Source organism: Symphalangus syndactylus, chromosome 3 (assembly GCF_028878055.3).
Source record: "Symphalangus syndactylus isolate Jambi chromosome 3, NHGRI_mSymSyn1-v2.1_pri, whole genome shotgun sequence".
Classification (NCBI taxonomy): Eukaryota; Metazoa; Chordata; class Mammalia; order Primates; family Hylobatidae; genus Symphalangus; species Symphalangus syndactylus.
The window spans coordinates 72298184-72325467 of NC_072425.2; the positions used below are offsets into that span (position 1 = coordinate 72298184).

A 27284-nucleotide genomic window follows, 5' to 3' on the forward strand; every position below is an offset into this window, starting at 1 on the left:
AGAATGGATAATTGAGAGAATGAATTGGTCAACAAAGATGAAAGTACAGCAAAGAAGTGAAAAAGTGACAACACAGTAGTGAGGTGGGAATCGGACCTAAATGTAATTATACAGCTAACCATAGCAATGTGGTCACTGACACTGTCAGAGACTCTAAAGTCTACAGCCAGAGGAACTTAGCAAAGGTGAACTTATCAACATAAATGTGGATAGTGATTAAAGGTGTCTCCAAGGAAATGATACCAGCAAAAACAACTTCACATTAAAGGAACTCTCAGAGATGTTTTATAATACTGAAAGCTCAAAGGATATAACGTTGAAAGCTGATACAAATTTTAAAAGCAGGATGACAATTTGCCAAAGCAAAAATACTCACTCTGTATTATTAGTTATACAAGAAGAAGGAGGTAGCAAGCACTGTTCAATCTACCATTGATGTTTTTGTTTGTTTTTTTTTATTTTGCAAAAGTATTTTAATCCTCTGTATTTTAAATTCTCTATATTTTTAATGTAATATGTAATATTTTAATTACAGAATACTAATGAATACTAAATGAACACTAGTTTTACTAATTTTTGCATTTAAATTTGAAACAAAATTTTTAATTTTAACAAGTTTTAAAGTTTTAAAAATAGATGTTTTGTCCAGGCACAGTGGCTCACGCCTGTAATCCTAGCACTTTGGGAGGCCGAGGTGGGTGGATCACGAGGTCAGGAGTTTGAGACCAGTCTGGCCAACATAGTGAAACCCCATCTCTACTAAAAATACAAAAAGTTAGCCATGTGGTGGTGTGTGCCTGTAATCCCAGCTACTTGGGAGGCTGACGCAGAAGAATGAAGTGAACCTGGGAGGTGGAGGTTGCAGGGAGCAACAATCGTGCCACTGCATTCCAGCCCAGGCAACAGTGCAAGACTCCATCTCAAAAAAAAAAAAAAAAAACAACAGTTTATAAAGGTCTCAGAATGATCATCATCTTTCCCACTAAAATCACTTTGCATTATTTCAGGTTTCACAGTCATTTTTCAGTCCTCCACTATTATGCAAAGTGAGGAAACCCTTGCTGTGTCCCTTTATACTTAGCTTGGGCTACAGAATTAGTAGTGTGTTTTCAGTTTTGGAAGGATAAACTGAATCAGAATGTTTTCACAAGGAGGTGACCAGAATGTGGAAGAAGCCTGGAATTAAAACACGAGAGGAAGCTCTGAATGGAACAGACAAAATTTCATCTGGAGAAGAGAAAAGTTAAGATTACCACAGTTGCAAATATTGGAAAAGCCATCATGTAAAAGTGCCATTCTAGAGTAGCAGAACTAGCTTTAATAATGGAATATCCACAATAGAGCTTTCAATTTCATGAACAGAAAAAGCTTCTAACAATTAACACTGGATATAAGTGGAATTCACTGACTCACAGTGTAGTGAACTCCTTGTAGTTGGAAGTGGCAAGCAGAGGGCTGAATGACCATCTGTCAGGGATGCTGTACCCAAAATTAATTCCTACACAGGGTGAGAGGGGAGGCCCCATCCACAGCTCAGATTTCAAACACCCATGTGGTGTTCTAAAATATGCCCACAAAATCTTCAACACTCTTCCCTTCAGAAGGTGGAGCTGAGTTCCCTCCTTCACCCTTGAGGTGGGCCAAACGTAGTGACTTGCTTGGAATGAAGCACTCACCACACTGTGTGACTTTTAAGACTCGCTCATAAAAGGGATGGCTTCTATCTGGCCCTCTCACTGTTGGGTTGTCTAGGGGGAGCTTTCTAGTCATAGGGTAAGGACACTCAAGTAGCTCTGAGAGAAGCTCTTGTGGCAAGAAACCAAGGATTCCTGCCAACAGCTAACACTAGCTTGCAGTCATGTGAATGAACTTTAACCTCAGAAGTGGATCCTACAACCTCATTCAAGCTTTCCGATGACTGAAGAACTCACTGATATCTTGACTGGGACCTCTTGCCTCCTGAGCTCAAGCCACTCAGCTAAACTGCTCACAGATTCCTGGATGCATGGAAACTGTGAGGACAATACATTTTTATTGTTGTTTCAAGCCCCTAAGTTTTGGGGTAATTTGTTATACAGCAATAGCTAACAAATACACTCCCTTTTGACTTGAACACTGAGGTTACATTGCAGTCTTAAGAAGCCTTCTCACACAGCTTTTTGGTTATTTGTTTTTTGTCTTGCCGGTTTCCTTATAACAGACTCAAACCACAATTTCCAAAAACTAGTTCCTATTATTGAAAGATAAATGATTATCCAAAGGTATTCTGTTGTAAAAGTAGAAAGTGGTGAAGGACTCTAAAATTAATTCTTCCCACTGACTGATTTTCACCCCACATTCAAATCTACAACAAAAGATTAATGCAGTCTCACAAGTAGAACTTAAAATTCTCCTTAGCCCAACAGAAGTCCTTCAAAAGGTTCATCTTTCAATTGCCAAAAGTCAGTGACACAAGGGCTGGACTTAAAGGCCCAGCCCAGACATCTTCTATGAACTCTGGATCCAAATATTTGAAATTTTCCTTCACATCTCATTTGTGTTTCTCAAAGTCAACAGGTCCAAAACAGAGTCCATAATCTTATTCCTGAACGTGTTCTCTTTCCTGGGTTCCATTCCAGAGAATGAGACCATATCAATTCAGGGCACAATCCAGAAACCTCTGACACATCTCTGTCGTACCCCCTGAATAGAATCTCAATGGGGCTAGGTGTGGTGGTTCACCCCTGTGGTCCCAGCACTTTGGAAGGCTGATGCAGGAGGATCGCTTGAGCTCAGGAGTTCAAGGCTGCAGTGAGCTATGATCATACTACTGCACTCCATCCTGGGTGACAGAGTGAGACCCTATCTCAGAAAAATGAAACAAAACAAAAACTCAATGGCAATGGCTTCCCATTGCATTTAGGATAAAGAAAAGGGTTTATAATATGTCCTATAGGGTCCTGGGTGATTTGGCACCTACCTGCCTCCCCAGCCTAATCCCACTGCAGCCATCCTATACCTTGCTCCTCCCTCTGCCTTTGCTCTCTTGGCTCCACCTGGTCCCATTTCAGACCCCCTAAGCACTCTGCTCCTCACCTCCATACAGCCTTGACACATGATCTTCCCTCTGGATGGAACACTTTTCCTTTCTTCTTGTCCAATTAATGCCAAGGTATATTTCCAACTTCAGTTTAGCTGTCCCTTCCTTAGGAAGCTTTTCCAATTCCCCATCCCCACTCTGTCTCTGTCTGTCTGTCTGTCTGTCTGTCTCTCTCTCTCTCTCTCTCTCTCTCTCTCTCTATATATATATATATATATATATATATATATATATATAACCTCAACAGCAGTTCCCAACAGACCCGGCATACCACCAAGCTGTGTACCTCCTCAACACATCACTCATGAGGCACTTTTGCTTCTCTCTGTGCTTCTTTCTACCCTGGTCCCACTCCCAATTAACGATCCTCATAGCACCAGGCACTTCTCTTTTATCAAAATACGACAGTGGTTCCATACACAAAATCCAGAACCAAGCTACCTGGCTTAAATCCTTTCCAGCTGTGTGAATTTGAATCACTTAAACTTTCTGCACCTGTTTTCTCATCCATGAAGTAGGAAGTAGCAGTTATGAACAAGCTGTGAAGATTACAAGAGACAGTATATGTAAAATTCTTAGGATGATGCTAGATGGATGGCAGGCATTACATAAGTCTGAGCTGCTGTTCTATTGTAGTTGCAATTTCACATTTCTTCATAATTATTATTTTATTCATATCTGTCTTTCCTATTAGACAGCAAAATCCCCAAGGGTGGACATGCCTACTTTTACCCATTGTCATACTCTCAGTGCCTGGCACAGTCTTAACACATGAGAAATCCTAATGAGCACCTGCTGAATAAGTAAATGAAGCTGATATAGGTCTTGAACTCCAGAGAACCTTGAAGTATCATGTTAAGGAGTTCAGAATTCTCTAGAAGTTTCTAAACAAGGGTCACATAGAACAATTAATGGAACAATGGTTGTAAGGTAAGTTGGGAGGAAAGCTTAGAGACAGGGAGAACCATTAGCTCACCATTTTAATGTTTATCTGAATAAGGGCATCAACCAGTGTAGAGAGGAGCAGAGAGAGAGAAGAAAAAGAAATGCCCCAAGGGTGGTATTTTGAGGAAGGACCCACACAACTTGCTGGTACACCAGGTCTGGAGGAAACTGTTGAGGATACACACACACACACACACACACAGAATGAGAAAATGAGGACAAAAGAACAGAACCATAAAAGTCAGGGATCTGTGAATGTTACCTTATATGGCAAAAGAGACTTTGCAGACATGGCTAAATTAAGGATCTTGCTATGGGAAGATTATCTCAGATTAGCAGGGTGGACCCTAAATACAATCACAAGTGTCCTTAGAAGGGGAAGTCAGGGCTAGGCTTGGTGGCTCACATCTGTAATCCTAACACTTTGGGAGGCGGAGGTGATTGGATCACTTGAGGTCAGGAGTTCGAGACCAGCCTGGCCAACATGGTGAAACCCTGCCTCTCTGAAAAGTATAAAAATTAGCCAGGCATGGTGGCACACGCCTGTATTCCCAGCTACTCAAGAGGCTGAAGCTGGAGAATCACTTGAACCCAGGAGGCAGAGGTTGCAGTGAGCTGAGATCACACCATTGCACTCCAGGCTGGGCAACAGCGACACTCCATCTAAAAAAAAAAAAAAAAGAAGGGGAAGTCAGAGCAAGGTTTCACCAGAAGAAGGCAATGTGATCACTTACGCAAGATGTTGCATTCATGGCTTTGGAGATGGAGGGAAGTTCCTGGAACTCAGCATAAAAGGAATGTGGCTCTAGAAACTGGAAAAGCAAAGAAGAATCTAGAGATTCTCCTCTAGAGCTTCCAGGAGACTGCAGCCCTGATGACACCTTGATTTTGGACCAGTGAAACAGATCTCAAATTTCTGACTTCTAGAAATGCGAGAGAATCTGTGTGTGTTGCTTAAGCCACCAAGTTTGTAATAAATTGTTATGGCAGCCATAGGAAACTAGTACAAACACTTAACTCACTGTGTTATAATTTGCAGTTAGGGTATTTGTCTCCCCACTAAAGTACAACCTTCTCAAAAGACAGTTATGTTCTTGTATCTTGGTATTTCCAGCACCAAACAGAATGCTAGACATACAAAGGCACTCAAATAAATGATTACAGGAGGGTTGGAAGGAAGGAAGAAATTAGAAAAAGAAGAAAAGAGAAGAGGGAGTTTCAAAATAGAGTAAGTGGCTAACAAAAGCCTATCCTTAAACATATGAAACTAACAAATACAGATGCAGAGAAGACAGGCAAGGTTGAGTTTTGTGCCCTCCATCTCATTCCCCAGGAAGCAGCAATCCTAAAACACACTTGCACAGGCCATATCCAGGTATGGTGTAGGGGTTAGAGAGGAGATCCTAGCGCAAACCCTAAACCCCAGCCTTTACTCTAACTCTTGTCCTAATCCACTACAGAGGAGTTAAAGATGTCAGCCCCTAGTCAGCTCCCTGTGAAAAGCCAAAGTGTGCAGGCCCAAGAGCCACGAAGACCTAGGTTTGAATCCTAGCTCTGCTTCTATCTGCAAATTCTTGGACAAGTTACTTAACTTTTGTAATACTCAATTTCTCACTTACAAAGTAAAACTAATAATTCCTCAAAAGAACAAATGAGATAATGAATGAAAAGTAACAGGCACAGAGCAAGTATTCAAGAAATGTTATTTTGTTATTTCTATTTTTCTAGCAAAATCAGACACATAATGTATAATAAATATGATATACTATAATATACATATATTAGATTGTATGTTTTGTACACGACCTCTAGAAAAATACGTAAGAAACTGGTAATAGTTGCCTCCTGGGAGGGGCAATGGCATGTCTAGGGCACAGGAACAGAAAAGGACTTACTATTCACTATGTAGCCTTTTGTACACTTTGAATTTCCTATCATGTGCATAAATTTTTTAGGTGTTTCTTACAATCCCAGCTCTATTCGCTGTGTAACATTATCAACTCATGTAGCATGTATCAGCTGTGTAACATTGGCAACCTGTTAATCGCATTGCACCTCAATTTCTTCACCTGTGAAATGAGAATAAAAATGTTACTTTTCCTCATGAAGTTGTTGTGAATTTTACATGAGCTAACACAAGTAAAACGCTCAAAAGAATGCTTGGCACAGGGTAAGCATTCAATAACATCAGCAATTTCACTTTTAGAAATATGGTGGGCAAGATACCCTGAGGGGCCTTTAAGTTATAAAATAACATTATAATGTACAAGACCTTTTAGGTAGCACTTTGCAGGACTTAAGGGAGAATATGAAGGTTAAAGGGGAAAAAAGAGGAAGAAAAAAAGAGATTCTAAGCTGAAATGGGAGCCGTGAACAATAAACCCACACAAAATGCATGGTGGCCCCAATGGTCACTATCTCTGAACAGGAAAAAAAAAAAAAATGTTTTCTGGAGGATCACATATTGAATTTCAGCCTCCAAGTTTTCTCAGGTTAAGATTAACCAAAACTGAACCCATAAAAAATAGGTCACCAAAATCAAAAGGAACAAACCATCCCAGGTAAAGGCTAGCAGAAGCTACAAAGTCCAGATTTAGAAGCTCAAGGAGTCTAGATGATCTGATACAAAGTATACACAAGTATACATGGTATGCTTCAAGAAATAAAGAATGGAATCATAAAATGGAATAAGCAACAAGAGACAATCAAAAATGATCAGGCAAATTTGAAAAAGAACTAAGTGGAACTTTAGGAATTAAAATTATAGTTGTTGCTATAGCAAGGTCAACAGATGGAATATACGATAGATTTGACAAGATTAACAGATGGAATATACAATAGCTGGAGAAAGTATACATGAACTATAAGAGAGCTGAAAAAAATGACCCAGAGCACGGTGGACGGTGGCTCACGCCTGTAATCCCAGCACTTTGGGAGGCTGAAGCGGGAGGACTGCCAGAGCTCAGGTGTTTGAGACAAGCCTGGGCAATGTGGCAAAACCCAGTCACTAAAAAATATACAAAAATTAGCTAGGCATGGTGGTGCACGCCTATAGTCCCAGGTACTTGGGAGGCTGAGGTGGGAGGATCACTTGCACCCCAGGGGATTGAGGCTGCAGTGAACTATGATCGGGCCACTGCTCTCCAGCCAAGATGACAGAGCGAGGGCCTATCTCAACAACAACAATAATAGTAATTCATTGGCCTCACTTGATCTCATGGGTAGAGAGACAAGGCGCCTTCATCTTTGTGGCCCCTATCACCTATCATGGGCCGGTACACAGCAAGCACTCCTTAAATGTTTGCTAACTTGTAGCTCTTGCTGATTTGCTCATGGGAAAACAAAAGAAGAACTCTAAAATGCAAAGGTTATCAAAAGACATATATTTGAAATGGCTGGTAAGGAAATAGTAAGCCTCCCCATATCCATTTTACAAATGAGGGAGACAGGCCCACTGACAAAGGATACTGACTAGCCCATGAGCACACAACTCTCTGAGTGATAGAATCCCTTTTATATAGCTCAGCGATCCCAGCTTGTGCCCAAATATATTTTTCACATTATTTAACTTGTAAAATCCACAAAAATCTAGTTGTGTGCTAAGAAAGATCTATACTGGTAGGAAGACAGCTATGAGCTTTATTTTTCTCTTTGTCTATATATACATTCACTGCTTCTTGCTGTATCTTTTATATAGAACTAGGAGAGCCATTTTTGCCAAGCAGGATTCTATCTTTAAAAGTAATATGCACAAGTGCCCCAGAAGCTACTGCACTTGGTTCATTCCAAGAGCTCAGGAATAATTATGTGTTTTCATAAGCACAGCATTCATTAATCAAATCTGCGGGTCTAATTCAACTTTACTGCTGTATTTTTATGGCAACCAGAAAATGATCTTCTTTGTCATATCCCATAATATTAAAGGGGAAAAATCTTTATGCCCCATTGTGTTTGTTTAATTTACAAGTTGTCTCTCTTCATTGCATTTGGTCACTGGGACACAGATGTATGGAATACAGAGAACACCTCCTCCTAGACGCTTAGATACAGAGGACCATTATCTGTCCTCAGAGCTGAAGGATGCATTTAATTACATTTTTTGTCTGTCATATATGGTGCAATTGAAAACTTTGCCTCAGTTTTCCTTCTGACACATTAATTACAAAACCATTCCCAGTTCCCCTGGAAAACCAAATGTTTTATAATTTCTAATTCTAGTGTGAGCTCATTAGCTTGTTTGTTATCAGATTGACTGCATAAAGGAAGTTGGATGATAACAGAAAAGCAAAATGTTGGTCCAGTTTGTTTCTGCCCAACAGAACTTCCAAGACTTTGTGCCTGCAATTTGAGAGAGCAATTTGAGAGTCGCACCAGGATATTTGGTCCACAGTTTGATTTACAAAGCCTACTTACAAAATTTATATGAACCTGCAAAGAAATTATAGTGGACATGGAGAAAGCATGCATTCAGAGTAGCCACATTAAGTTAGATCATGGCTCTATTTCCAAAAGAATAGATTTAAAAAATAAAATCCGAGTCCAGTAAGAAATATTTTGGGTGACTTGACACTCCCTCCCTCCTTGTTTATCTATGTCCTCTTCACAGTGGCTCAGAAATAGACTTGGCATTAGGTTTCACATGATCAGCATACTGTGAGCTTTATTTACTTAATTCAACAAGCCTAACTCCTGAAACTAATAAAAGAAACTCAGAACAAGCCCAGCTACTTGCCTTGCAAATTCCTCTCCTGTATAAAGATGCTAGCCATGCATCAATTACTAGTCAGCTTTCCCCCACTCCCCAAAACCAATATCTATTTCACCTGCTTCTAAAGCCCTGCCATGAAACAATGTAATAGTGTCAATGAAAACTGCCTAAGAATTAGCAATTTGGCAGTCTTGGAAGGGTTTAGAAAGTTTGCTAACAAATTACCAGAATCCCTTAGGAGTTTGCCTCGGCAAGACAAAAAGCCAAATGCAAAAACAAACAACAAGCTTGTAACAGAGGCTGGTGACTATATCTTGAGGCTTTCATGTCCTCCCACATATCTGAATAGCAGTATAGCATTTAATTTATTCCATATGAGAGCTATTAAACGTAAAGTCAGACCATGTGGATTATAAATCATAACTCTACCAGGAACCAGCTATGTGACCTTCAACAAGGCACTCAAACTGTTGGTGACACAGTTTCCTCATCTGAAAAATAGAGATAAATAATAGTTAATTTATAGGGTTGTTGCAATGATTAAATGAGTTAATATATGTAAAAGATTTAGAGCAGTGCCTGGCATGTAGTAAGTGCTATACATTCTTCATTTGTTTGTTTGAAGACAGGGTCTCAGCACTTTGGGAGGCCAAGGTGGGCAGATCACTTAAAGCCAGGAGATTGAGACCACCCTGGCCAACATGGCAAAACCAACTCTACTAACAATACAAAAATTAGCTGGGCGTGGTGGTGCATGCCTGTAATCCCAGCTACTTGGGTGGTTGAGACACAAGAATCATTTGAACCTGGAAGGAAGAGGTTGCAGTGAGCTGAGATCATATCACTGCACTCCAGCCTCAGCAACAGAGTGAGACTCTATCTCAAAAAAAAAAAAAAAAAAAGACAAGGTCTCAGTGTGTTGCCCAGTTTGGAGTGCAGTGGTGCAATCACAGTTCACTGCAGCTTCCTGGGCTCAAGCCGTACTCTACCTAAGCCTCCTGCGTAGCTGGGACCACAGGCACGCACCACTATGCCCAGCTCGTGTTTTTTTGTTTGTTTCATACAGAGGCATCTCCCTATGTTGCCCAGGCTGGTCTCAAACTCCTGGGCTCAAGTGATCCTCCTGCTTTGGCCTCCCTCCCAATCTGCTGGGATTACAGACACAAGCTACCTCATCCTGCCCAATCTTTTCCTTTTATTAGAAATAATCATTTCCTTATTTAGCCATTCCTCAAATATATGCTGAGCACATTCTATCTCCCAGGTGATGTACCCAAGCACTAGGGAATGATGTGAGTAAGACTTAATCCCTGCTCTCAGGGCGCTTATAGCCTATGGCAGCAGCAACACTAGTAAAAATTTACTACTTCGATAGGTGCACATCTTCCTTTGGTCAGCAATTTTCTCAAAACCACTGTAACACTTTACTAAAATGCTAAGCTTTGATTGTTTTTCAACTACTTCTTGAGAGTTTCTGCATATATGACAAGGGCAAGATATTACACTGAGGTATTGATGCTGATGAGCAGCAAAGCTCACTGGCTGGTGAAGGGATACTGATTAGCACACCAGTGTGCTGCTCTGGAATACACACCTCCACAAAATTACAAATTATCTTCCAGGTTCATCTGTGAAAGTTAGACCTGTACATTCTGAGGGCCTGTGAGAGGCTGTATGCCAGTCACACATTGCAGGCAGAGGCTGGGAGCAGAAACACCAGTGTTGGACAGAAAGTTGCTTAAGCTATGCTTCTTAGACCACTTTTTGCCATGTTCAGAAATGCAGCATTTCAAGCATTTCAACTGATAACAATTCAAGGAATCCTTTATTTCTTAAATGTATGCCCATCAAACTGCTAAGGGTTCAGGTAAATATATAAGAAGTTGTTACCGAAACACCACTGAGACAACGATTATCGCCAAGGAAGAAGGCTTTAATCGGGTTCTGCAGCTGAGGAGATGGGAGATCCGTCTCAAATCTATCTCCCTGATGGACTAAAATGAGGCGTTTATATAGCAGGGAAGAAAGGTATGAGAAAACAGGAACTCTGGAGGGGTTAAGGAAGCAATCATGATGAATGAGAGGCCTGGCATTTCATTGTCTGGATGCAGTATCTGGTTAGTTTCAGTTCTTTGATACTTTTGAGAGGCCCGGGGGTCATTTCCTAAACAAGGAACTCAAATAAAACAAATGTAAATTTCAGCCTTTAAGACCAAAAGCGTCAATTTCTATGTTTATCCAAAAACAAACAAACAAAACAACAACAACAACAAAAACCTGTCTATGGAACTATTGGGTCAGTTTCAAAATCATCTTTGCCTGTCAAGAATTTACTTTCTGGTAGAGAAAATAAAATTTACATGCCTATGAAAAATCGAGAACAATGCACAACGATATGTTTCTAAGCACCAAATTGGCATTACAGACTGATCTATGAAAACGCTGAGAAAAAAGAAATTGGTGAGGACAGAATAACCCAGGTGTTTCTAGAGGAAATGATGAGTATGGTAAATATATGCGAGAAAACAGAGTAAGGGCATGAAGAGTGTGAACAAAAAGGTGGAGAAGTCAAAAGACATGAACAAATATAAATTGATACATAAGTTTATATTGGCACAATTACATTTTTAAGTTTTTTTACTGATAAATAATATATTACATATTTATAGGATACATGTGATATTTGTCACATGCATAGAACGTGTAATGATCAAGTCAGGGTATTTGATCCCTCATCTTGAGTATTTATTATTTCTATGTGTTGGGAACATTTCAAGTTCTGTCTTCTAGCTACTTTAAAATGTAGAATACATTGTTGATAACTTCTATCTAGCTGCCCTTGTACCCACTGACTAACCTCTCTTCATTCCCCCACCCCCACCCCACCCACACATCCTTCCCAGTCTCTGGTATCTAACATTCTGCTTTCTACCTCCATAAGATCAACTTTTTCAACTCCTGCATATGAGTGAGGACACTGGCGTAACTGTTAAATCATTTCCTTTCCAAATCTTGTTCTCTTATTGTCTTCTCACTTACTCTATCTGCTCAATGATTTGGCACTTTTGAAACATCCAATCCTGTCTAGATCACAGGGATAGTTTTCCTTTTAATTGCAACTGAAATAAATCTAGCATAAATCTTATTTTTCTCCTTCCCACTTGATTGTTAGGACAGTGAAAAACAAATGATTATACAATCCTCCATTCATACATACAAAGGTTGTATGTGAGTCATCTATGTGTTGTTTTTCTCAACTAGATTAAATCTTCATTGTACAGTCATTCACCCAGAAGGGAAGAACAGAAGGAGGGGTAAGATTTTCTCTCTTCCCTTGGGGAAGAGGGGAAATCTTAAAATGCTTAACTAGGAACAAGCTGCATTTTTTGTTTTTTTTGAGACAGAGTCTCGCTCTGTCACCCAGGCTGGAGTGCAATGGCATGATCTCAGCTCACTGCAACCTCCACCTCCCAGATTCGAGCAGTTCTCCCCACTCAGCCTCCCAAGTAGCTGGGATTACAGGCACCCGCCATCACGCTCGGCTAATTTTTGTATTTTTAGTAGAGACGGGGTTTCACCATGTTGGCCAGGCTGGTCTTGAACTGCTGTTCTCAGATGCTCCGCCTACCTCGGCCTCCCAAAGTGCTGGGATTACAGGCATGAGACACCACGCCCAACCCAAATTGCATTTTAAATTTTATTTTTATTTTCTTTTTAGCCATTCCCTACACATACCTCACATACCAGCCGCATTTTTAAACAGAGAAAACATCTGCTTCTATTGTCTTACCTGGTTTTGTTTGTTTTCATTTCAAACAACCTCACATTTATAGGAAAATAATGCCTTACTTGCTTGACGTTAATAAAATGAAGTGTTTCACTGCTGGTATCCTGTACTTCCAAACAAAAATACTGACTACCTACCAAGATTTCCAGTGACGCTGAAATGCTAGATTATATTTGAGATAAAATAGTAAAATGATTATTAAGAAGGCTGCAACTAACTATAAGCTCTGACACATATATTTGCCAATGCTTTGGCATCCTTTGAAATTAAATACTTGTAAATGGGCAACGGCAGCATGCTTTCTTAACTTTTGAAACGTCCTTGGAAAGAAGTTATTCACCATACAATACAGGAAGGCTGGGAAAAATCATACAAATACAGGAATATGAGCACAAGTGAATTGTGATTCAGTAGATTGAATGTGCACTTAAGTCACCTGAAATTTAAAGATTCACAGAAACCTAAGCAAAGTATTTGAAGTCCAGAGGACAGCCAGAGCATTTTTTTTTTTGAGATGGAGTCTTGCTCTGTCGCCCAGGCTGGAGTGCAGTGGCTCGATCTTGGCCCACTGCAAGCTCCGCTCTGCCTCCTGGGTTCATGCCATTCTCCTGCCTCAGCCTCCCAAGTAGCTGGGACTACAGGCACCCACCACCATGCCCAGCTAATTTTTTTTTTTTTTTTTTTTGTATTTTTAGTAGAGACAGAGTTTCACCATGTTAGCCAGGATGGTCTCGATCTCCTGACCTCATGATCTGCCTGACTCGGCCTCCCAAAGTGCTGAGATTACAGGCGTGAGCCACCGTGCCCGGCCCAGCCAGAGCATTTTTTCCTCAGAATGCTACAAATGCAAATGTTTGTATAAAAGTCCTCTGATAACTTAAGCAGTGGGAATAACAGGTACGTAACTTATTTGCATTTTATTGCTGTTGGAAGCAATTATTTTTCTCATATGATAAAACACTACACATTTTTTTTTAATCTCAAAAGAGTTGTCTGTGATTACTATCTGCCATGTCCTTGTCTTCCACTCATTCCAAAACCTAACCCAAGCTGATTGCCACCCTCTCCCTGTGCTAAAATAAGCTTCCTAGGGTCAACAGTTACCTGAGGTTTCTAAAGCCACTGGAAATTTTTCCAGTGTTGTTCTTATGTCTCAGTAACATGACAGCCGCCCTACTACCTTCATCTTGAAGTATTCCCATCTCTTGCCTTCAATGACAATACCCTCCCGTTGTCTTCCTCTGATATTTGGATTGTCCTCATCCTACTCATTCTCTTTAACTCTAAACTCAACAAGAGGAATTAGTCTAGTTCCTGTTGTCTTCTCAACCTTTACTCTACATTTTATATCACCCGTTCAGATATCTCCTCTGAGCTCCAGACCAGCAAGTCAACATCTGCTTCAAATCTCCATGTAGATGTCACAAAAGCATCTCAACTCAGCATGACCAAAGCAGACCTCTGGATCCACCATCCCTGGCTGGACCTCTTCTTGTCTTCCTTATGTGAAAGTTAATCAACAAATGTGTCATTCTTGTCATACCCAACTAAAACAGAGAGGTCAGGGGTAAAAGTACTCAGGGAACAAAATATTGCTCCAAGAACGTAATTCTATGCAAGCCTGGCTGCTGAAACTGCCTCCTGCACCTGAAACAGTTTTATCTAATAGCTGCTGAAACAATCTCCTGTGACTTTAAGAATAGTTGGCCGGGCACGGTGGCTCACGCCTGTAATCCCAGCACTTTGGGAGGCCCACACAGGCAGATCACAAGGTCAGGAGATGGAGACCATCCTGGCTAATATGGTGAAACCCCATCTCTACTAAAAATACAAAAACTTAGCCAGGCATGGAGGCGGGCACCTGTAGTCCCAGCTACCGGGGAGGCTGAGGCAGGAGAATGGCGTGAACCCAGGAGGCGGAGCTTGCAGTGAGCCGAGATCGTGCCACTGCACTCCAGCCTGGGCGACAGAGCAAGACTCAGTCCAAAAAAAAAAAAAAAGAATTTTACCTGTTACTGTCACTTACCAATCAAAACTTGCCAGCTCCCTCAAAGCTTACTAGTGCCAATGAACTTTCTCAAAGAGCAATATGTAACATTTCTCTTTTTTATAAAACTTCTAACTTTCTCTTTGTTCATGGGACATACTGAAGGCCAGTCGTTCTGTGTGCATGCCCCCCAAATTGCAATTTTTCTTCCCGAATAAAATGTTTTCATTTCAGAGATTTGTCTCTATACTTTATTTGACTTCAAAAACTCAGTGACAGCCACCACATCCATCCAGTTGTACAAGCCTAAAACCCAGGAAAGCTCTTCCCTCTCCCTCTGTATCCATTTGTCATCAAATCCCCTTGATTTACCTCCTTCTCATCTCCCAGATCTCCCTGTTTCTCTCCATGTCTATCACCATCTACTTGTCTCTTTTGTGGTCCACTGCAGTCATTTTCTAACTCACCTCTTCCAGCAAGTCTTCCTCTGCTCCATTCTGCTCCTTACTCTGAAATTATTTTTAATATATTTTTTAAAAGTAAATCTGACCTATGTCAAGGCGCGTTGGCTCACGCCTGTAATTCCAGCTTTGGGAGGCTGAGGCAGGTGGATCACAAAGTCAGGAGATCGAGACCATCCTGGCTAACACAGTGAAACCCCGTCTCTACTAAAAATACAAAAAATTAGCCAGGTGTGGTGGCGGGTGCCTGTAGGCCCAACTACTTGGGAGGCTGAGGCAGGAGAATGGCGTGAACCCAGGAGGCGGAGCTTGCAGTGAGCCGAGATAGCGCCACTGCACTCCAGCCTGGGCAACAGAGCAAGACTCCGTCTCAAAAAAAAAAAAAAATGTAAATCTGACCCATCTTCCTCTGACACCCTTCATAGGCTTTCCATTGCTCTTGGGCTAATGGGAATGACTATTGTTTCTCTCTGCCCTTATCTAGTTCCACCACCTCCTCCTCCTCCATTCTTTGCCACCTGGTTCCTGGTTCCTCCTCCCCTCTGGGTCTTTGCACAGGCCATTCCCCTCCCTCTCTCTGCCTAGTTAATTCCCATTTAACCTTCAGACTCAGCTCCAACATGACTTCTTTGGGGTTACATTCTTGAAGCATCTCCTCAAAATAAGCCAAGTCCTCTGATTTACATCTCCAGAGCACTCTGCATTTTTTCCTTTTAGAAACTGTATACTGATCCATACTAATTTGATTATTGACTCCGAGTGCAAATAAGACAGGAACCACACCTCTTTTGCTTACGATTTTATCCCTAAGACCTTGAGATCCTTGCTCTCCATCAGCTATTGTCAGCTCTCATGAGCTCCAAGCATAGTAACGCCACAAACCATTGAGTCCACGCTCTGCAGGAAGGTGAGGAGGCACAAGTGTCCCCACTCATCTAGGAACCCGAAATGGTTTCTGTGTTTTGCATTTCCAAAAAGAGTTAAAGGGTACATGAGACCACTCTACACAGGCTGAAAGGAAACAATTTATAGGTTAAATAGCTCAGGAGAAAAACTCTGCAGCAGTGTGTGGAAGTCACCAACGATGTTACTTCTTGTGTTGCACCTTCAAGCACATTGGCTACAACCATCTGAGAATGTTGATTAACTATTTCTTGTCTACTCTGTGCAGAGCATATACCCATTCTATTCATTGTTTCATTTAAAAGTATGCATTGAATGCTAGTTTCGCGCAAAAGCTCTGTGTAAAGTACTGTGATGGACAGGCGATGGATAACAAGAGCTATTGCTTATGGAGGGTCTACCATGTTCCAGGACTGTAAATTGTAAGTGGCATTTACAAGCAACATTTCAAGTAAATTACCATCTTATGAAAAAGCAAACACTTAATAAACCATAATACAAAACCAAAAGAAGCAAGCAGGCCTTTATAATCTACATTATTGCAGGTCGTTAACATAGTCAGAGTTAAAGGCCTTTGAGAACTTCATGAGGTCTCAGAGTTCTAATTAAAATGTACTCTTCTAGGGTTCTTAATTACTCGCCAGGACATAAAACTAATTACAGCTCCCAGTAACCACATACATTGGCATCTAGATTAGAAAAAACCAGAGTTCTTATTCAAACAACTGGTTATTTGGAAGATAACCTGGTTATCCTGTGGTGAAAAAAATCCAAGCACCAGTTACTGAAGAAATATTCATCAGAGTGCCCACCATGTGTTAAGTGCTGTCAACACAAAGGTGATAAAGTTGTGAACCTGCCTTCAAGGTCAGGTTTTGGGGAGACTCATGAGATCAAGTTAGAGTTGTAAGGAGGCACTGAGTAGAAAGTAGGACACAGGCCAGGGGCGGTGGCTCACGCCTATAATCCCAGCACTTTGGGAGGCCGAGGTGGGCACATCACCTGAGGTCAGGAGTTTGAGTCTGGCCTGGCCAACATGGTGAAATCCTGTCTCTACTAAAAATACAAAAAAAAAAAAAAAATTAGTTTGGCGTAGTGGCAAACACCTGTAGTCCCAGCTACTTGAGAGGCGGAGGGTGGAGAATTGCTTGAACTTGGGAAGCGGAGATTGCAGTGAGCCAAGATTGTACCACTGCACTCTGTCTGTGGAAGGAAGGCAGGAAGCTATGCCAGCAATGACCTCATTGAGGAGGTAACACCTAAATTTAGTCTTGAAATGTGTATCCATCCAGCGGATGGAAGGTGAAAAAGGAGCATGGACACAGACACAAAGGAATTTAACAACGTGGAAGGTTGGGCAAACAGTCAGCAAGGCCAGGCCTGGGTTTATCACAGGGTTAGGCAATGGGAAACCATACAAAGATTTTTTTTTAACCAGCTGCTTTTTTAAACACGTGCATGAAATATTTATAGCAGCACTGCTGACAAATAGCCAAAGGGCAGAAACAACTCAAATGTCCATCAACTGATGAAAGGATAAACAAAATGTGGTATATCTACACAATGGAATATTATTCAGCCATAAAAAGGAATGAATTGTGACACATGCCACAACATGGATGAGCTTTAAAAACATTATGCTAAGTCTAAAAAGCCAGACACAAAAGGTCATGTATTATATGTGTCCATCTATCTGAAATATCCAGAATAGGCAAGTGGATAGAGAAAGCAGATTAGTGATTGTTGCAGAGAAGAAGAGAGGAAATAAGGAGTGACTGCTTAATGGGCAATGAGTTTCTCTTTGGGGTGATGAATATATATATATTTTTGTTTTGTTTTGTTTTGTTTTGTTTTTTTGAGACAGAGTCTCGTTCTGTTGCCCAGGCTGGAGTGCAGTGGCGCTATCGCGGCTCACTGCAAGCTCCACCTCCCGGGTTCCGGCCATTCTCCTGCCTCAGCTTCCGAGTAGCTAGGACTACAGGCGCCCGCCACCATGCCCACCTAATTTTTTTTCATTTTTTTTGTTTTTAGTAGAGACGGGGTTTTACCGTGTTGGCCAGGATGCTCTCAATCTCCTGACCTCGTGATCCGCCCGCCTCGGCCTCCCAAAGTGCTGGGATTATAGGCGTGCGCCACCGCGCCCAGCCGATGAATATATTCTTGAACTAGATCATGGTCAGTGTGGTGGCAGTTGTACAACATTCTGAATACAATAAATGCCACTGAATCATATACTTTAAAATGGTGAATTTTATGTTATGCATCTTTTACTGCAATTAAGAAAAAGAATACAAATTTTAAAATAAAATAAATTGGTTTTACATCATAAAAGCAAAACAAAAATTTTAAAAACTAGCAATACAAAAGTAAAAATTATCCTCCACAGCTCCAAATCTCCATTCCCAATCTACAAAAGTAACTATTTAAGTTTTTATTTTAATATCTTCTTCCAGAACTGTGTTTTGTAGATGAGTGTATAAGGGTGTGCATGTGTGAGGGTGGGGGAATGTATGATCTTATGATGCACTTTATTTTTCCATTTAAGCTTCTGGAGAATCTTGGAATTTTAAAATTCTTATATCATTATATGTAAGTTTAGAAGAACTCACTTTAAATTATAATTACCTTGTGATTGCTTTGGCCTTCAATTTTTTTTTAAACTCATGAATCAATGGGCTGTAAATAAACTCATATTGACACAGTTGGGTTTTAAGGTGGGGTTTGCTGACAAAGGTTTGTTCTATCAAACTCATTTTTTTTTCTTTTTTCTTTTTTTCTTTTTTTGAGACAGAGTCTCGCTCTGTCACCCAGGCTGGAGTGCAGTGGCACAATTTTGGCTCACTGCAACCTCCACCTCCTGGGTTCAAGCAGTTCTCCCCCATCAGCCTCCCGAGTAGCTGGGATTACAGGCACCTGCCATCATGCCTGGCTAATTTTTATATTTTTAGTAGAGACGGGGTTTCACCATGTTGGCCAGGCTGGTGTTGAACTCCTGAGCTTGTGATCTGCCTGCCTCGTTTTTGTATTACACATCACATTCAACACACTTTACTGACCACCTACTTTGTGCTAAAACAACATGACAATGTTGAAGGGGCCTTAAGGACAATAGAGTTTTGGCCATCTCCATGACAGAAGACAGCAGGGACTCCTGGAGAGCACGGACCTTGGACATCAGAGAGGCATAGCTCTGAGTCTTGCCTTTGCCACGTATTTGCTGTGACTGCAGCCAAGTAACTCTCTGAGCCTCCGTTTCCTCATTTGTAAAGTAGAGATGATGATGATGATGATGGTGTCCTTACCTTGTCTCAAGGTTGTTGATTTGTAAGGGATTTGGCAGAGTGTCTGAAATACAGTATGACTTAGTAAGGGTTACCTTTTCTCCAGTTCACCTCTCTTTTTCCAAAAACTTTAAATCATTTCAGTGAGTGAGAACATTCAGTAAAGCTAAGTATACTCAAAGGCAAATTGGAATAACTACTTCAGAGAAAGAAAAATAATAACAACACACTATCTCACTTGCCTCCCAACTCTATCAAGGTGCTATTAATCCACATTTTTTTTTTTTTTTTTTGGAGACGGAGTTTCGCTCTTGTTGCCCAGACTGGAGTGCAGTGGCATGATCTTAGCTCACTGCAAGCTCTGCCTCCCGGGTTCAAGGGATTCTCCTGCCTCAGCCTCCTGAGTAGCTGGGACTATAGGCGCCTGCCACCACACCCAGCTAATTTTTTGTATTTTTAGTAGAGACGGGGTTTCACCATGTTAGCCAGGATGATCTCGATCTCCTGACCTCGTAATGCACCCACCTCGGCCTCCCAAAGTGCTAGGATTACAGATGTGGGTCACTGCGCTCGGCCTTAATCCACATTTTTAAATGAGGATGCTGAGGCTCAGCTATGTCAGAAAATTTGTCCAAGTAAGTAGCAGAGTTTTGATTTGAATTCACATAATCTGACTCTAGAAACCATGTTCTTAACTACCTGTAAAATACTGATTTGAAATATATGAAAAATTTTATGGAAGAACAGAGGGAGGGGCAATTTATTTCAACTTGGGAATGGTGGTCAAAAAGCCTTTGTGAAAAAGAGAAGATCAGAGCTGGGCCTTAAAGGAAGAGCAAGATTTCATTTTGATAGAAGTAAAATGGAAATGGGGATATAAAAAGGAGGACTATTCCAGGCAGAGAAATTGGTGCCAACAATGTGGAGGCATAAAAGGACATGATGTGCTGCAAAACAGGGAGAAATTTGCATGGATAGACATCCCTTGGCTCATGGATACAATATGGTGTAAACCAGTCATGGTAATCCTATTCCCACTTGCCAGACAGAGAAATGAAGCAACAGAAAGAATTAGAGAACAGGTTGGGGCCAAATAATGTCATGCCTAGAACATCTTCCAGGACATTTGAACCTTAGAGGCAATAGTGAGCCATAGATGGTTATAGAAGAGTAGATACATGATACTACCCATGTCAGTAATGTGGGGGAAATATTAGAATGAGAGAAAACAGTTAAGGGTCTCCTGTTACATTTTAGTTCAGAGACACTAAAGGGTAGATGGGGGCAATGGAAGTGAATATGCACACAGATATCCCAGAGGAAAATTGGCTGGGCTTGACTATTGATACGGGTGCCCGGAAAGGCCAATAAGGAGAAGAAGAAGGTAGTTATTCTTGTAAAGTGTAAAATATTGTTCATTGAAAAGCAGTGTAGTAATGAGGGTGCATTGGGCTGCAATGAACAGTACCCAACTAACAGAGATTTAGACAATAAAGACATTTCATATCTCACAAGTCTGGGCTGGGTATGGTGGCTCACGCCTTTAATCCCAACACTTTGGGAGGCCAAGGTGGGTGGATCACCTGAGGTCAGGAGTTCAAGACCAGCCTGACCAACATGGCGAAACCCCATCTCTACTAAAAATACAAAAAATTAGCTGGGCATGGTGGTGAGCACCTGTAATCCCACCTACTTGGGAGGCTGAGGCAGGAGAATCGCTTGAACCCAGGAGGCAGATGTTGCAGTGAGCTAAGATCATGCCACTGCACCCCAGCCTAGGCAACAAGAGTGAAACTCCATCTCAAAAAAAAAAGGAAGTCTAGAAGTCTGATGGTAGACAGTTCCAGGGGTAGGGGTAGTTCAACTGCTCAGTGATGTTAGAGAATGGGCTGGTGTCTCTGAAATCCCCTTAATCTTTTCCTCACAGTCTCACATGGTGGCAGCAGCAGTTCCAAGTATCTTTTCTTCATATGAGAGTATCCAAAAAAGGCAGGGCTTCTCTTCCCACATCCTAGAAGCTTCTGAGCAAACTTCCTGTATGTCAGAATGTTATCACTAGCCACCCTCAGCTACCAGGAAGCTGGAAGAATAAGTATCTGGTAAATGGAGAAAGGATTACCATGACTGGCTTATACCATGATGTATCCACGGGCTGAGTCTATCATGGACTGATCAAATTCAGGTGTTAATAAGGAAAAAGAGGTCATCACTGCTGAGTGGGTAACCAACAGTGTTTGCCATGAGCATTTTGAACAAGAAATCAGCCTTCTAGAAAATGGGAATTTGCAAGATGATCTTGTAATAATTGGGAGTGAAAGCATCTTTCTGATGAAAGCCAAGCTCCTATTCAGCAGCCTCAGAAGGGAGGGATTAGCCCAATTTCCTTTCTCAGGACCAACAGCATATTTTGAGTTGCTGAGCCTGGCAGGAAGTGGAGGAAAGGATGATACACAATCACTAGGATTTGTGATTCAGACTGAGAGAACTTCTGGTAAAGTAGCCTCAGGTGAGAAAGAACTCTTTCTCCTCCCAGCAGTCTTCAGAACTGAAGAACAGTGGGTCACTCTTTTCACCAGGGCTATATAATCCTCTTTTGCATGTTCCAGTAATAAAAGGTCCAATTCAACTACTACTTCTTTCAAGAAGCTTTTCCTATCACTGGTCAACTTGTGCCCCACTGTACTATTTACACACATTTACATACATTTTGAGATCACTCTTGATGCACTTGCCTTCCAACCTTACATATGTAAGCTATCATCAAATCCAGTCAACTTGATCTAAATAGCTACTGATTCTATCCACCTCTCCATCTTCATTACTGACAATAACTGCTGAAGTCTAATGGACATGTACTACATGCCAGGCATTATTCTATATATTTTACACTTATTAATCCATTTTATCCTTTCAACAACCCTACTAGGTAGACCATAGTAATTATTTTATGCATAAAGAAATTTGGAGATACAAATGGTAAGGAACTTGACCAAATTCACATAGGTAATAAGTGATAGAGGTACTCTTAGGAGTTCACATCTCAATTGATAACTACACTGCCTCTCTCATCTAAACCACATTCCATTTTACCTAAATACTGCAACAGGCTCCTATCTGACCTCCTTGCCTGCACTCAACTTCTCTTCAATGCATTTATCTTGAAGTTAGAATGACCTTTATAACCACAAAATATAATCATGACACAATCCCACCATCCCTGATGCCCTCCATAACATAGCCCTGCCTACCTGTCCTGCCTTATCCTGTGTTAGCCTTCTCCTCAACCTTTGGACTCTAACTACCTTGACTGTTTCATTCCTTCCTACCCCAGGACCTTTGCACAGGCAGTCACAGGCAGTTCTCTCAACCTAGAAGGCTCTTCTTTACTTCCAATCCTGTCCACCTTACCTATTGGTATGGTTTGGATGTGCCTCCATCCAAATCTCATCTTGAATTGTACTCCCCTAATTCCTATGTGTTGTGGGAGGAACCCAGTGGGAGAGAACTTGAATCATGGGGGCAGTTTCCCCCATACTGTTCTCATGGTAGTGAATAAGTCTCACGAGATCTGATGGGTTTATCAGGAGTTTCTGCTTTTTCATCTTCCTCATTCTCTCTTGCCGCCGCCATGTAAGAAATGTCTTTCACCTCCTGCCATGATTCTGAGGCTCCCCGGTCATGTGGAAGTGTAAGTCCAATTAAACCTCTTTTTCTTCCTAGTCTTGGGTTGTTTTTGTCAGCAATGTGAAAATTGACTAATATACCTACTTAACTTCTCATTGTTCACATCGCAATGTTGATGTCACTTCACGCTAGGGAAAGCCTTCCCCTAACTAGTTCAAGTTCTGATAGGTCATGGCAGATTCTGTTAATTTATTACCAGATCATCAGCCTCAAGAGGGCAGGGCAGTATTTGCATACTTTGTTCATCAATTTATCTCCGGCGATAACCCCAGTGTTTGGCTCAGGAATGAGTCCACCTTTATTATAGCTACAAGTCTTAGCTCCCTTGCCAAAGTGCAGATTCTTTGAGGTCCAGGACTGTGCCCTAGAGAAGCAGTCAGCTACAGTAAAGAGAACATGGCCTTTGCCCCATACTAATTCAAAATCCAGCTACGCCACCACCGTATCTGAATGAATGACTTCTCAAGTCTCAACTTCCTCATCTGTTAGTGGAAATAATGACATTGTCAAGTCTAAAAGAGATACTAAAGATAGCTTGCTAGTGAATCTAGCACCAAACGCTTCTTGATCTTTCTTCCGGGGTGCATCTTTGGGTCCCAGGGGATCAATGACATAAGCAGTGAGAATAAAAAGCTAAGGTTCTGCGACCACCCCATACAGTTCATCACAGGCCGTGGCTTCCTTCTCTACCTCTTGGCATGTCACCATGTGAAAACATGCAAAATGTCACAGTGAGCAAGAGGTTAAGGATTTGCTAGGAGGCAAAGGGAATGGAATGAACATGGTACATGTTAAGTATCCACTAAGTGCCAGGCATTTTCATACATTATCTCATTTAATAAGTAGCAAAAGGAAATCTGACTGTACAAATGAGGAAACGGAGGCTCGGGCAGGTTAGGTCTCACCTGTGGTCTCAGCACAGGTAAGTGGTAGAGACTCTGACCTGAACCCACGTCTCTATTTCTCCACTGGACTTGCTCCTGCCACCCCAGGGCACAACCTCAAAATGAATCTCTTCCTCACTCTTGTTTCTGGGTAAGTGTGCATTAAAAGGCCCAAGGCATGTTTATGTATCTTTACTGTCAACCTGACCCTGATGTATGTGGGAAGAATCAGGCAACTTAGTAATATTTGAGCATGCAATATCTCAAGATTAAATATTTGCAAATGAATTAAACATGTTAGAGTCTATATTCTTAAAAGCTACATGCTACTTGAGCAGAAAGTATAACTCTGTTATTTTGCTTTATATCAAAAAGTTGGCTAGATAATTTCTTTTAATTAACCTGCTTTTGAATGAGCTTTAACTTGATGCATTAAGAGCAGTTAGTCATTAGCATTCTCTGGGCCTAAATGAAGTTATACAAAATAAGGAATAAAGTTTAAAAGCGAGACCAGAAGAACAGAGTGAGCTCTGTGCCCTCTCGCTGAGATGCTACCCCAGATCTGAACTTGCAATGCAGAAATAAGCTCCTGATACTTCACACAACTTGTCCCATCACAGAAACTATGTGCTACAGTTATTCAAAATGTAATCCACCTGCTACTATAATCCACCCGCTACCTGCATCTGAATCTCCTGGGATGCTTGTTGGAATGCCACTTCCTGGGGCCTACTCCAGGTCTATAGATTCAGAGTCTCTGAGGATGATGCCCAGAAATCAGCATATTATCAAGCACCCCCAGATATTTCTGATTCATTGCAAGGTTTGAGCTCCTAAAAATTTAGGAGTAAAAATTTACAGATCACTGGCCGGCGTGGTGGCTCACGCCTGTAATCCCAGCACTTTGGGAGGCCGAGGCAGGTGGATCACAAGGTCAGGAGATCGAGACCATCCTGTTAACCCACTGAAACCCCAACTCTACTAAAAATACAAAAAAATTAGCCGGGCGTGGTGGCGCCTGTAGTCCCAGCTACTCAGGAGGCTGGGGCAGGAGATTGGTGTAAACCTGGGAGGCAGAGCTTGCAGTGAGCCAAGATCAAGCCACTACACTCCAGCCTGGGTGACAGAGTGAGACTCCATATCGAAAAAAAAAAAAAATTACAGATCATAATAATTCAACATATTTCTGTATTCCAAAGGGATATTATGATCTTTTTTGAACCTTGAAATATTTAAATAAATAATATATTTATCCCAGCAACTCTAAAAGTAAGATATTCTCCATTTCGAAATGGGAGATGTCAAGTTTTGAAATATGTATGGCATGCCCTCTCTTTAAACACAGCCAGGTATCAACTGCCTTGCACCTAGGAGGAGAGGAGAGCAACAGTTAGCAATCCACTGGTTCAGGAGCTGTATACCATACATTCCAGCCACTGACTAACTCACCTTTGTATTTGATTCCTAAGTAATTTTGTCTTGTGGGGGAAGGGCACATTTTCTAAATTTATAACTTCAGTATGATTTTTAGTTAGGAATAGACTCCCTGACTCAACTACTAATTGCCTGTTCGGGAAACTCTTTTATTTTTCTTCTGTACAAGCACCAGAAAAGGTATTTTTATTACTTCCTTTTCTTATTCCTCTCCACTGGTAAAGCCAGTTGCCTGCTACCCTACCAATTAAAATTCTGGATATGGGAAATTAATTTTTAAAAAAGAAACCCAAGAGTTGAACAGCTTCTTGTGATTAAAATAACACCTCTAATCTTCCACCAGTTTAGCAATCTCCGTTCCTTTGCTTCCTGGGACTTGCCCCAAACCTGAGTTCCCTGAAACTTGAGGACCAAGTCCCCAAGCATGGGTTCATCAGTCTCAGGGTTTACCAGAATCTCCCTGGGAGAGCTCTGAGAGTTTTATCACCTTGGAAACACAACAGCAGGCTCCCTGAACGTGCATAGAAAGAGTATTTTTTAAAGCACCATGAGAAAACAGGGTTTAGTTACCCCCAAATGTAAGAGTCACGATTCAAAACTGTCACCGACTCGGTAGCATCTTAGTCAAGAATAATATCTTCAACTTGACAAATCACAAGTATGTGTACTTTTGCTAACCAAACCAGTAGTTGGAAAACAGCTCAAAAAATCCCATCTCCATATTTATTTTACCATTTTTTTCTTCTAAAAAATGGAATGGCTTCACTTATCAAACTTGCCAGGCCATGGCTGATATAGTCACTATATGTGTGTATGGAACAGTAAATATTAGACATCAAGTTACCTGTGTCATTTGTAGAAATCCTGATTTTGGAAAAGAAAGTGTAAAAGATACATTCAAAGAAGACATTTTGAACCTTAAAATGGAACTGCTTGCTTTGATGCAAATGGCTATGGTGTGTGTGTGTGTGTGTGTGTGTGTGTGTGTGTCTACGCGTGTGTGTATAAGAGAGAGAGAGGAAGGAAAAGAGATTGATGAATTATTTCTTTCGGACTATCCCTTCTAGTATTACAAGTTGTGGAACCTGCATTGTTAGTATATTATCTCTGTTGAATGATAGGGTGAATGTAATCAGTTCTATTTATTCTATGTTCTGGACACGCTAAACAACATCAATCAAATGACCCCCTCCTCTTATTTCTTTCACAATAAATTCAACCACATTTATGGAGAGCCTCCTGTGCCAGGCACAGTGCTAGGTGTTGGAAACAAAGATGATTGAAGCAAGATTGAAGATTATTGCTGGTATCTTAGGATTGGAACGGGGGGCGGGGGAGCGGGGGGTGACATCCTTGCTCCTGGCTCTACCGCAGCCCGGACTGCTGTCGAGCCAGTTGTGGCGTTAGCACGCCACTGCTCCCGACTTCTGGGAACTCCCCAGCCAGCCCACGAACCTAGCGCCAGGGTTCTCTCTGCGTTGCCCAAGAGCCAAAGACCCAAGTTCAACTCCGGAGCCGCGGCGCTCCCTGCGCACCGAGCTAACCCCGGGCTACGCGAAGCACCGCACCAGGTTCCTTGCACCTATCCTCCCGCCCGTCGGAGTGCGCTCGACCCCGCGCCTGCTTACTTTGCCGCTGTCGCTCACGCCGAGGAGGTGATCCCGCAGCACCTCCATGGGGCAGGTCCAGGTGGAGTGGACGAACGTCCCTCGGAAGATGTGCGCCAGGGGCGGCATCTGAGCGGCACACATGTCAGCGGCGGAGCGCAGCGCGGGTCCGCGGGTCGAGGAGGGCGCACGCGGCGGAGGCGCAGCGGGACTATCTGCAGCTGCGGGCGGCTGCCGGGCGGACACCGGCTCCGGCCTTGTCCTGCCCCCGCTTACCCAGGCGGTTGCCAGTACCCTGCAGGCCGCGCCCAGGGGCTGGCTCCCTACCTCCTCAATGCCAATAGGATTTTTCTCCCGCGAGTTGGCTCCGCGCTCCCGTGGGGTGTGGTCTTTCTCCCCACCCTTGCGTTAGTTTTGGTTGTGTTAACTCTTTCAGTTATCAAGATCGACCACAGCTGAGGCTCAGAAGATCAGCTTCCTCCACCTTCTATGAGTTGTGTCAGCCTGGCTCCTCTGACCCTTCA

At 41.9% G+C, this 27284-nt stretch overlaps 1 protein-coding gene across 4 annotated transcripts in view; it reads right to left on the reverse strand.

Annotated features, from left to right (window-relative positions):
* Positions 1-27105, reverse strand: part of GDA (guanine deaminase) — a 100990-nt gene extending 73885 nt beyond the window's left edge. For all 4 annotated transcript variants that reach the window (XM_055272255.2, XM_055272254.2, XM_063637007.1 and 1 more), the window contains exon 1: positions 26782-27105. In XM_055272255.2, the coding sequence (XP_055128230.1) occupies positions 26782-26904 (123 nt within the window). In that variant the 5' untranslated portion in view covers positions 26905-27105. The remainder of the gene's footprint in view (positions 1-26781) is intronic.
* Positions 27106-27284: the final 179 nt, after the last annotated feature.